Source organism: Xenopus laevis, chromosome 9_10L (genome assembly GCF_017654675.1).
Source record: "Xenopus laevis strain J_2021 chromosome 9_10L, Xenopus_laevis_v10.1, whole genome shotgun sequence".
NCBI lineage: Eukaryota > Metazoa > Chordata > Amphibia > Anura > Pipidae > Xenopus > Xenopus laevis.
This window is the reverse complement of record NC_054387.1, coordinates 49,947,289-49,960,260: the sequence shown is the minus strand read 5'-3', so window position 1 is coordinate 49,960,260 and position 12,972 is coordinate 49,947,289. Positions and strand designations below refer to the sequence as shown.

Genomic DNA, 12,972 nt, shown 5'->3' with positions numbered 1-12,972 from the left:
TTGTTGTGACCAAAACCTACATGTTAAAATCAAGGAAATATTTGTTGAGTTGGAATAAAAATATTATGACAGTATAGGTATAAGAGCAGGGCCTGACTGGTAATATGTTGCTGTTGTAAGATGCCATAGACAGTCACCATTTATTGGGCTGGTGGGGGCTGTTTGGGTCTCTGTGTACTTGAAATGACAGGGCCTGATTTAAAGCCTAGTCTGGGCCTGTATGGAATTTATTTTGCAAAAAAATGAGGACCATGCAAAGGTTTTCTAAGTTTCTTTTTAAATATTTTTCTACTCCCCAATTAAGTAATATCCATGACCATTTGCCTTAAAGGAGAACTAAACCCCCTTTCTAATAAAAACCCCTATCCTCCATAGTCCCCCCTCCCTGGTCCCCCCACACAGGAGTTAACACAAGTATATCCCCCTAAACTGGTAATAACTCCTTGTTGCAGAGTCAGTGGAGCTCACAGGGGGCCATCTTTAGCCGCCTTGGTAATCTTTGGGTCTTCTTCTGGCGCTTCGGTAATTTTCGGCCCATGCACAGTTGTAGCGAATTAGGAATATGCTCCAACTGCGCATGAGCCGATACAGAGCTTCCTTACAGAGAATACTGAAGCGGCTAAAGATGTCCCCGTGAGCTCCACTGCACTGACTCTGCAACAAGGGGTAATTACCGACTTAGGGGTATTTACTTGTGTTAAAGGAGAACTAAAGCTTAACTAATGAAGTAGCTAAAAATGTTGCACATTATGTTTTGGGTTTCTGTTAGGGATCGTCATCATCATTTATTTATATAGTGCTGTCAAGATACTATTTTGGATTTGGCTGAACCCCCAAATCCTTCGCTAAAGATTTGGCCGAATACCAATCCGGATCCCAATTTACATAGCAAATTAGGGGTGGGAAGGGGAAAACATTTTATTATATACAGATGCCAATCCTGTAGAAAAAAGTGTTACAATAATCATCTGTTTCAATATTAATGAACTCCCCATTATCATTCAATTCATAGTTACATAGTTAAATCGGGTTGAAAAAAGACAGTCCATCAAGTTCAACCCCTCCAAATGAAAACCCAGCATCCATACACATACCCCTCCCTACTTTTAATTAAATTCTATATACCCATACCTATACTAACTATAGAGCTTAGTATCACAATAGCCTTTGATATTCTGTCTGTCCAAGAAATCATCCAAGCCATTCTTAAAGGCATTAACAGAATCAGCCATCACAACATCACCCGGCAGTGCATTCCACAACCTCACTGTCCTGACTGTGAAGAACCCCCTACGTTGCTTCAAATGAAAGTTCTTTTCTTCTAGTCTAAAGGGGAGGCCTCTGGTACGGTGATCCACTTTATGGGTAAAAAGGTCCCCTGTTATTTGTCTATAATGTCCTCTAATGTACTTGTAAAGTGTAATCATGTCCCCTCAGCTGTCTTTTCCTAAAAAAGTCCTGCAGGTCTATATCAATTTGAAAAAAGCCAGGGAATGTAGTTATGGCAAAACCCAGCCCTTTAGAAAGTACCTTGGTGCTTCCTGCCTCCCCTTCTTCGCTTGCCGGATTGGAACCAATGCTTTCTTGAGGGCCATATAAAAAAAGAGAAAGATAATGATGGAGTATCCGATACTTCTGGATCAGCACGGGGATTCCGCGTGTTCCTTCCTGGTCGCCGATCCGGTTTTCGTTGGTTCCTATTATGGTAACCTTCTTGTGGGGTCCACCTGTATACTCTGAGGAATTTCCACCGTTTCCGCGACTCCAGTTTGAGCCGGAACTGACATAGACTCTTATCTAATGTGGATTGTGCAGACTGGAATTGTTCTGCCGAAACAGCAGGTGTCTCCTGTTGTAGCTGCTCCATAATCAGCAGCATGATGTCTAATGAGCACCAAATTCACTGCACATGCTCTGTGCTGCTGTCACTTACTGAGCTTAGGGACCTATTAACAATATACAGTACACATAGAATATAAATGTCACAATATAGGGCTGATTAGTAATTAATACAGATAATTACGACATGGTAGCACAGAAACCAGTGTAACTAGCACTAGAATTTAATAATCAGCCCTGTAGCATCAACTTATATTACAGACCAACCTCATTTTCTGCTTGATAATTTATGACGACCCCTAAGCTTACCTTCTCAACAGCTGCTCAGAACCCACTGAGCATGTGAGTGTCGCAGGCATTTTCCAAGATGGTGACCCCCTGTGACAAGTTTGAAGTCCTGGATCATTGCTGCTATTGACAAGCTGAAATTTTAGACTGGTGCAATAAGTTCAGTATGTAAAATATGGCATTTGTAGCTATATTCATTTTTAGGGTTTATTTCTCCTTTAACTCTGTGCGGGGGAGAGCAGGGAGGGGGGACTATGGAGGGTATGGGTTTTTATTAGAAAGGGGGTTTAGTTCTCCTTTAAGTTTAAGCCCCTTGCCACCAACAGAGCTGTGGGTGGCACATGCTCAGAACCTCTCCTGAAGCGCTGTTCATGAGCAACTGATGTCACTGAATTGCGCTGTGCATGCGAACACCAGATTTTTGTTTGCAAATCTCTGGAAATCGTTAGCAATCGTCAAAAAACTGGGGGACAGAACTGAAAATGTGGTAACTTCCAAAAAGTTGACAGTTCTGCACCAAATAAGATGCCAATAAAATGATTCAGACTAATCTGATGCATAATAACAAGCAAGCATATTTATTTCTTTGCCACCACCACCTTTTAATCCTCATTTATCTTCCAGGCACTCTGTCCTGAGCCCTCAAAATGCATATGGTGAATTGGGTAACCTGTACCCCCGTTCTTATATATTTAACTTTTTTCCCTATTCATAACATTGGGATTAGGGTTGCCATCTGGCTGGTTAAAATGATGGCTGAGCCCAATGTTATTAATAGGGAAAATTTATAAACATATAGAAAGGCCGGTGTTTTTTTCTGTAATAAGTGGCAACCCTAATTGGGATGAACCATCATTTTTTCCGTCCAGGCGGCAACCCTATTTGTAGGGTGGCATATTCTATTGCTCATGAATTAGGGGAAAAAGCTGAAAGGTAGGTTGAGGGGCCGTCCCCTATAACCATACCTCCCAACATTTTGGAAGTTAAAAGAGGGACAAAAAATTTTTTCCCGCACGTAGCGCAGCAATTTTTTGACCACACCCCTTTCTGTGGCCACACCCCCTAATTACCATGTTTGTTTTACAAAATTTGGCAGGTTATGAAAGTTTGAAAATATTTCTCCTTATCTAAACTGTGTTTTTGTTTCTCAAAATTGTTACAAAGTATCTTATTTGCACCTGTTAGCTGTTCTGGGCTCTCTGCTAAAAGCCAATTAAGGGAGAAACTTTGTTTCTTTTTCTGGCTGTTCAGTGCAGAGAAAAGAGGGACAAATCCAGTACAAATGAGGGACTGCGGGTTGAGCTGTCAAAAGAGGGACTGTCCCTCCGAAAAAGGGACAGTTGGGAGGTATGCTATAACTTGTGTGAGTTATAGGGGGACATAATAAATGAGGTATGGGGAAGGTATGAGGACTAGTATATCTAGAAACTAATTGTACCTAACTGGTTGCTATGGGCTATATCTGTACATTTCCTTTTTTCGAATACAATAAGCACCTTTCAGGTATGGTGACTTGTATAGTCAGTTTAATAGGAAGGTAGAAGACAGCAGGCTTTCATCTAAATATGTTCAGAGTCCGTTAAATAATATATATATATATATATATATATATATATATATATATATATATATATATATATATATATATATATATATATATATATATATATATATATATATATATATATATATATATATGATAAGGTGCTGTTACTGATTCAAAAGCAAAGCTGCGAATTTAGTTAGTATCTTTCCTGCCCCCCCCAAGCACGCACACACACACACAAACACCGCTCAGTTTTTGGCGGGAGATACTGAAATACTGGCAGTTCTCGTGTGTCATTGGCTTGATATTCTGATTGGTTGAACTCCGTGAAGCACATTGACCTCTGGGATACGTATTTCATGCTACGTATTTCATGCTGGAGAGTCTCGCGTTACAGCAGTGGTGAAACTACGAATCCCGGAATGCACTGCAGCATAGGGCGGTCTGATGACGATGGAAGGGTTCAGCCAATGACAGACCAGCTTTCAAGGCTCGAAGTATTTGCTGCAGTGAGGTATGTCCTGCATCAGATTGCTGGGCTTCTCTATTAACAGCTTGTAGTATGGGCACAGGTACCAAGTCAGATAGGGTGGGCACATATCCTGGGCTTCAGTATTAACCCTATGTTATATTGCTACAGCTGCATGGGCATAGATGCAGCACTTACAGGACTGTGCAGCCAACTAGGCTCCCCTTTTAACCCCTTGTAATATGTGCACAGGTATCCAGTCAAGCATGGTGGGTTAGTACTGGCAGCTTCATTAAGTCAGCACTCTCCATTATTAAATCAAGTGTTATATGGGCAGAGTACCCATGTAGTGTCAGCTTCAGCATGGGCACATTGGGCACAGTTACTGGCATATACAGGACTGCAGCCAGCAATGCTGCCCTATTAACCCCTTGTATATGGACACAGCCACCTTGTCATGCGGTACCAGTTCAGGCATGGTCGTAGTTGATGCCACATATACTTCAGCCAGCTGGGCTATCCTATCAACCCCAACGTAGGCACAGATACCCAGTCAGGTACTGCCAGCCCCAAGGTGCTTTTCAATAGTGGCACATAGATATCCCTCCAGCCACATGGCCTCCCTTATTAACCTTTTGTTATAAAGGCACAGGTCACGCTGTGCCATCCTCATGGTGGGTATCAGTGCTGGCTTATACAGCTCCCTGCTGCCAAGCAGTTCCTGCCCAAGAGTGGGTCTCTGTACTGGCAAAACACCTGTCTACAACCAGCTGAGCTCCTTATTAACACTATTTATTTACGAGTACCCAGTCAGGCAGTGCCAGCCCCTAGGAAACATCAAAGGAGGCTGGCACAGACCTGGACCCACAAAGTAGTAAAGCCGGAGTCAGATTGTAAAAGGTTAAAATGCTTACATTTTATTCACCATAATAAAGAACCAAGGCCTGATGCATTTCGTGTCTACCAGGGACACTTAGTCATAGGCATATGATGTTTCTTGGTGTTTGCTCCCTTTGCTGAAAGTCTTGGGCGTTTGCACCCAGCCCACCGTGTATAGCGGTAAGCTCATTCAACGCACTTAAAACACTGCATATACAGGTTACATATTTGTATGGCGTACCATCCCCTGGCTGGGAGAATCAGTAGTGATAAATACAGGCACCCTTTTAATTGTGAGGGCATGCTAAGAGTTACCATTTATCTACATCTTTAGGGGCATAGAATGCTGGTACCTGAACTTATATTATCTCAGTCAGTCACTATGTACATCAGTAGCACTGCACACTACCAATAATATGTTTCATTTTACTATTTTTTTTTTATAACAGGAGCATTCTTCCTTGCAGGCCACTTTTAACCACTATTTCAACATACCAGTGTTCCAGAGTTGCTAAATCCTGATTACTTTATAAAGAAGCTAATGATCTGTTCTCCCTGCGCTTCGGCACACTATCGTAGTGCTAAAGAAATATCCAAGAAACCTGCTGCTTATACCAGGAAAAGAAAATAATCTCCCTGGTGCAGGGACAATGGTTTAGCAGAACTACACTTGTCTCTTCGCAGTTCCTCCGCTGAGCGGCAAATACTCCCAAAAGTATGAAGAGGAAAGAGCTTCCGCGGGAGTTTAGGGATAAGGTTGTTGAACTTCATGAGTTAGGGGAGGGGTATAAAAAGATTTCTAGGACTCTAGAAATCCCCCTCAGCACAGTCAAATCCATCATTAAGAAATGGAAGATGTATCGTACTACCCAGACTCTGCCCCGATCTGGGCGCCCCTCCAAACCAGGCAGCCGGCCGAGGAGGAAACCAGGTATAAAGTAGTGTGTCAGGGATGATGATTCATAAATAATGTTGTATATTTTTTTTCTGGTATTAATAGGGGTTAGGGTAATTATGTTAGCATATAGTCCTTTCGTATCAGCTTGTATGACCGAAGAACTTCATTTTCTGCTTGGTGATTTCCAACGACCCCTAAGCTTAGCTTCTCAGCAGCAGCCCAGCACACACTGAGCATGTGCAATGCCACTGACACAAAAAATGGCCTAACAAGATCCAAGATGGGGAGCTGCTGGGGATAACTTTAAATTAACAATTATTATTGTTATAGTGAGCTGATTTAGCGAGTTCAATATATAATAGGAATCAATTCTAGCCAATTTATTTTTTGACTTAAGTTCTCCTTTAAGGAGCCTACATTGAAAATAAACCACACAGTAGGTTATAGGTGTCTTTAATACAAAGGAATGTGTTTTGTTTGTAACTTCCAATGCAATGAATAATTTTCTTCTCATTCTTCATTTTTTAGGAATTTTGAAAGAAGATTATGCGATTATGCAAATGGGGGTGGATCCAGTCCTAAAGCCTAATAAGGACTACCCATCAGGTTAGGAATAGAACAGCTTTTAGGTTATGTGACCGATTTGCACATGATCACAAATTGCTAAATGTGTTGATTTGCATAGCCCATAGGCAAAAAAAGAACAGGACTGAAAGATAATAGTAAAGGGATGTGGCTCGTAATTCCTTGACCTGTTTATATCTGATCTGCTCAACTATGGGAGCCTCTGGCAAGTAACATTTTCTACCTAGACAGACTTTTAATGTTGCTCTGCTAAGAAAATAAGAAGAGTCATCTGACATAAGCAGAGCAACATCACTTTAGTTACTAACTTAATTTTCTGCCAACCGTCTCCAGTCAGTCAAAATGAACAGCAGGTGGCACCATTGTTTCAAATGAATTATATCGGTGTTAAAAAAAATGCTAATATCTTGAAAGTATCATCAATGTTGTCGACTGGTCTCCTTTTCAGTTGGTTTCAGGCTCTTCACAGCAATTATTGGAGAAGCCACCTCCACAGCAGTATTAGTAGTAGTAGAAATCAACCAGAGAGCCTTTCAAAATTAAAACAATGTCAATTTATTTACCGTAAGAAGCATAGCACTACATGTTTTTGGTGTGTGTTACAATCTCAAACAGTGACTATATACAGCTAAGCAACCCCCCAAATGACCTCATGTGACTCAGCTCCATCTTGTGGCCAGAGGGAATATAGAACAAGCGAATTGAGCAGGCTCAGTAGTGAGATACACATTAGATACATTGTTTATTTTACCAATGCTTAAAAAATACGGTTCATAGATGAAATCCATTTTGTGGCACATCGTAAACGGGGAACTGCAGCTTCCAAACCAAAATTTGGCCCACAGAAACCCCTAATATACCCATCACAATTTCCTGTTTCTTCAAAAAGTATCAATTAATGCCATTTTCTATGCTGAAATCCAGCTGTTTAACAGTTCTTCTCTTTCTGCATCATTTGAAATCCTGGCAGGGAAGGAGGGACTAAAACACTGATGTTACAAATTGTAACAACTTCTCCACAGCTTACAGACATGCAGGAACTACATAACCCACAATGCATTGCACTGTGATGTCCCTTTCCTTATTGAAATAACTTGTGCAGGGAATTGTGGGTTTGGAGGATGCAGGCTAATGACTATTGGCTGTTGATACAAAATAACAGTAGTCAGCCAGCTCAGCAAAGTAGTCAGACAGATCAGCAGGGGGCAAGGCTTAGGGAACTGTTCCAAACCATTAAAAATCATGAAAAGCCTGCATATTTTTTAATTGATGTATATTAGAAAGTTGCTTGAAATTATGTTTACTTTTCAAAAAGCTTAAATTATGTTTGTGTGGTGTTCCCCTTTAATAACATTTTCTTTCTAATCCCCCCATAATTGCAATATTGTGCTTTGTCATATGGAACACCTACCTAAACCTAAAGGATGGGTTTTCTTATTAGTTGGATTGAAGGCACTGATTGAACTCTTGCGTTTAGCCTTTGGAATACCTTTTATGGCATTTGAAGCATGGAAAATATCATGATGCAGAATATTGTTTCTTTGTAGTGGCTTGTTGTACAATTCTGTTTTAAACCCCCACCTCATAATTTACTTAAACACCAAGATAATTAATTTTATTTCTGCTGTATTCAGCCATGAATTTGACTGTAGTCCCAAACCCCCCAAAAAAAATTTGCCTAAGAAAAGAAAACATCATTGTAAACAATTTTCAATATACATTTTCAGTGCTTTTAGAGTTATTTGTAAAAACAATTGCTATTGAAAGCAGCATTTGGGGGGATTTCATGCTCCTTTAACTCCTGGTTGTTACTTTTTCAACAATGTTGCATAAGTCTTAGTTCCCCAGCAAAGACAGGTCTGTTAATCAGCTGCCTTGTCTGACATTATATCAACAGTCTGACCGAGCCACCAGGGCAAAGAATACAAAGGGTCAAACACTGCTTTCAATAGTAATAAATATACAGCTTAATACCAAAGAGAATATGTAATGAATGTATATTGCAGAGTTTCTTATAATTATGTTTATTAAGTTATTTTTTGGGTTGACATTCCCTTTAAATAGTAAATTCACCTGTGTGGAGTTCTAAATAAAAAAACACGGCATCCACAAAATGGAAATAACACATACAATCTTCTCCTTAAAGAGATACTGGCATCAGAAAATGAACCATTTTTCCATCTATCATAACATTGTGTTTGCATGCTAGTTATAATTTTGCCATAAAAGTATTTTACCCAATGCAGGGCTTTTTGCCGCCCCTTGTAACTAGCCGTTCATTGCCGTCTGAGGCAAGGGGCTCATCCAGCACTGATCCCTTGCTTATGTGGGATAGATGTATAAAATAATTGTACATCCATACTGCAAAGTAGCCAGAATTTGTATGAACAATTTCCTGTAATCTATTCAGGAAAATTGAGAGTGCCCTTGACAATAACTATACTTTGTAGTATCCACATACTGTGATAGTAATTGTAAAATGGACCCCTCCCAGAGATTATGGGACACCCCAGTGGCTAATCTACCCTCTTACTTATGGTAGTATAGAGAAGACAAGCGTACGTGGATGTGTGGTGGTCAGGAAATCTAGTTTAGTCTGTTTATTAATTAAGCCATAGACGCACAGATTATATCGTCCAAAAATATTTTCGTACGATATTCGGTGCGTGTTTATCTGACGATTCAGCTCTACAAGTGTGTAATGAAACGAACGATCTTTCTTGGAAAGATCCAATTCGAGTTGTGAGTACATTCAAATTTATTAGAGTAACAAAAAAATTTACATCAATTCGAACTTTGATAAATAACCCGCTTAATGCTTTATTCAAAAATACCATGCTAAAATTCTGCTTCCGGTCTTCACAAATAGAGCATGTGGTGACTTGTCCTCTTCTACATCAACTCAATGGGGGGAATTCACAAAAGTGTCGGTAAAAAAAGTAACCCAGAAGTGGCGGTCGACAAATTTATAAAATGTCGTATGAACGGTAAATTCACAAAGGCAGATGTTACCATCTCTGAATGTCTCGTAAGTCTGACAATTTTCTAAAATGTCGTATATCTTTTCATCGTACAAACGACATTTACCAAGACTTTTTAAACGACAATTTGTCTGACATTTTCATTTTGGAGAGCCTAAAGTGTCTGAAAAATTGTCGGTAAAAAAAATGAGTTTACGAGTAATTCATAAAAATGGCGGGAAAAGTGGCGCCGAAAAAACCACGCCCACTTTTAACGACACTAATTCAAAAGTGTCGCACATGTCGGAAAATTGGCGGAGAAATGCTCTGTGAATTTGTCGGCTGTTGCTACGACACTTTCTACGACATTTTAAAGACATTTTTTCGTTCCCGACACTTTTGTGAATTCCCCCCAATGAGAGGGGTTTTCTGGGGTCCTAAGATGATTTATGGCTGACCCGGGGTGCTTCCTTCACGAATCCCAGTACTTATGGAAACAAATCACACTGAAAGATAATACAGGCATGCTGAAAAACCCTTTCGAGTGCAGCAGTAACTTCCGGTTTTAGAAGTGGGGCAAGGAGATCTGGAGCGTGCACGTAGAATGTAGCAGAGGGCATGTCACCATATTGCCCTATTTGTTAAGTCACTGCGCAACCAGAAGCAGAATTTTAGTAAAGTATTTTTGAATAAAGCATTAAAATATTTCACTTAATGCAGGATGGAGGTGTTACAGAAGGTGGTTACAATGGGTTTTTTTTTTTTACTTTAAATTTTTAATGTTACTCGTCCTTTAAGTGAGGCTATTATGGTCCAATTCTATACACAAATTTATTTAGCGGAATTCTCCAAACAGATGTAAAACTTAACAACAAAAGTAAACATTTAAGCTGGGCACACACGGGCAGCTTACTGGCCCAAGTTGGCAGCTTACTGGCCCATGTATGGTGCCAGATGACGGCCTACCCAACTGCTGAAAATTGCTTAGATATTGATCAGATCGTCAGATTGAGGACTGCATCTGAGCTTTGATGATGGCCTCAATTCGATGGAAAAATACATTGCAATTGTGTTTTGATTGTTGGCCAAAGGATCAGTCCGATATTGTCCACATCAAGCTGGACATATTGGTGGAAAATCCATTTGGCAACCTCACCATACATGTATAGGCAGTTTTTAAGTTTCACTGGAATAAGCAGCAGTTGTAACATCAAAGCTGGTAAAGTCTGGAATAAAAAATTCAAACCATTTACAATGTTCATGCCCTTCCTTTCAACAGCTCTCTTTCCCTCCCCCCTTTAGAGTATTCTGATGATGAAATCCAAGAAGTATCGATAACAGACAAGCATTTTCGTGCCCTAAAGAGTCCAAGTGAAGAATCAGCCACAGGTATTACCAGTATTATCATCTCTGTTGTAGCTACAGATGTTGCCATGCATAGCATTTCTGGACTATGTTTTCTTGAATTTTAATTGTACTTGGTCCACAGTGTAATGCATAATACATACTGTTTGGGTATATTGATTCCGGCCTGCTATGTGCTTTTCTAGCAGATGAGTTCCTTCCGGAGATGATTGAAGAATCCCACAAGCCTTCCTGTTTAGCAGATGTATCAGAGCACTGCAAGGAACAGGATGCCATAGAAGAATTGTGCTCACAGGGCAGCGGACAAGAAACTGTTTCAACAATTCCTGATGATTCCCACAATAAAAAGATAGCTTGTAGTGGTAAAGAAGGACCAGAGCAGGAAACGTGTCTTCATTGGTGCAAAGAAAGCAGTACATTGTCCTTTGCCAAATGTCAGAAGGCACTTGCCAAGCAAAAGCCCCTGAGGTGCAGCCAGTGTGGGAGAGCCTTTAGATATAAATCTCAGCTCTTTATGCACCAGAAAACACACAGAGAGGAAAAGCTTCATTGCGAAGTTGGAAGGAACGAAAACGAACAGAGATCTCCGTTTGCTGTGCACCTGCAGGCCTTCGAGGAAGAGAAACCATACATTTGCCATGAATGTGGCAGCTGCTTTCAGCAAATATGTACCCTGGTCTTACATCAAAAGAAACACAAAGGATTAAATCCTTAAATGGTTTGGAAAATAGAACAAAGATTGTTCAGACAGCACAGTTTCTGCGTTTTTTGCTTCATAATCATAATATGCGCCTGCATGTTAGACTATTTCATATTTGCCCCACTTAGTTGGCTTTCAAGCAATCTTGTTGGGAATAACTCTCTACATTAAGAAAGCTTTTGTTTTGTCTACATTTTAAAGTAGGCAAATACGATTGTCCCATGTGGGCTCCTATAGATGTATGGGGGATGAAAGCTTATGCATCCCTAATACCCTAATTCCTCTGTACTCTATGATCCCTACTTTGTGTTAGCTTATATTTAGGCTTGGGCGACTTTTACCCGTTTCGTCTCACCAAAAATTTGCCGCCGGCGAAATGTCGCTGATGCCCATTAAAATTCACCCATCCATACTTATATTGTCTCTTCACTGCAGAAATGACTCATTTCTTCATTAATAAAAAGCCACCCTTGACTACAACCCCTATCAAGGCGACCAAATATTTCTAACCAAATCTCATGGACCCCTTTAGAACTATACAAAACTATACAAAACCTTAGGCTAAGGCCATATTGACATCTAGACTACCACTAGACATCTAGCAATGACTGATGTATGTAATGTTTGATATTTTCTCTGTACATTAATGATATCTGTTTGTGTTGCTTGTGCAATAGATGAGGTATAGCCTATGATTGCCCAGAACATTCCTCCTCTGTAAATATATATATGAATTTGTATCTATATATACCCTAAGTACAGGGTGAGGGTATAGCTTATTGTGTGCCCAGAACATTCCTTCTGTCTATATTTGTATTTATACATATGGGGGGGAATAATATTGTTTCCCTTTGACATTACAGTATAAGGGTATAGCTTATTATGTGCCCAGAACATTCCTTTTGTGTATATTTGTATTTATACATATGGATGGGAACTGCCATATTGTTTCCCTAGTATGGTACAGCATGAGTTTATGTGCATTGAAATTTTCATATAGCATAATTAATAAAAATCTCCATAAATAATAATCACAAGAGTATCTTCAAAATGGAAAATGATGTTCTTTATTGCTAGAGAATGTATTGCTGACTGGGCTTGCTATGCTTCATTTTGCCTAATATTATCACTAAATGTTCAGATGGCATCCGTTCCTATAAGATACCCTGGATAAACAAAGAATATTTTGTCGTTGGTAAGAACACTTTGTTAAAGGGATACTTTTTTTTTCAAAACACATTAGTTAATAGTGTTGCTCCAGCAGACCTCTGCACTGAAATCCATTTTTCAAAAAAGCAAACATTTTTTTATATTTAATTTTGAAATCTGACATGGGGCTAGACATGTCGTCAGTTTTCCAGATGCCCCTAGTCATGTGACTTGTGCTCTGATAAATTTCAGTTACACTTTACTGCTGTACTGCAAGTTGGAGTGGTATTACCC

General features: G+C 39.8%; 1 protein-coding gene across 3 annotated transcripts; it reads left to right on the top strand.

Annotated features, from left to right (window-relative positions):
- The first annotated feature begins 3,941 nt into the window (after positions 1–3,941).
- On the top strand, positions 3,942–12,560 carry XB22064855.L (provisional ortholog of zinc finger protein 300 L homeolog). 3 transcript variants are annotated; one of them, XM_018235430.2, is made up of 5 exons: positions 3,942–4,187; positions 5,471–5,952; positions 6,448–6,525; positions 10,767–10,853; positions 11,018–12,560. In XM_018235430.2, the coding sequence occupies exons 2-5, from the start codon at positions 5,739–5,741 to the stop codon at positions 11,542–11,544; spliced, it is 906 nt and encodes a 301-aa protein (XP_018090919.1). In that variant the 5' UTR covers positions 3,942–4,187; positions 5,471–5,738; the 3' UTR covers positions 11,545–12,560. The 3 variants fall into 3 exon arrangements, with proteins under 3 accessions (XP_018090919.1, XP_018090918.1, XP_018090917.1); XM_018235429.2 differs by having other exon boundaries at positions 3,945–4,187; positions 5,489–5,952; positions 11,015–12,560; XM_018235428.2 differs by having other exon boundaries at positions 3,945–4,187; positions 11,015–12,560.
- Positions 12,561–12,972: the final 412 nt, after the last annotated feature.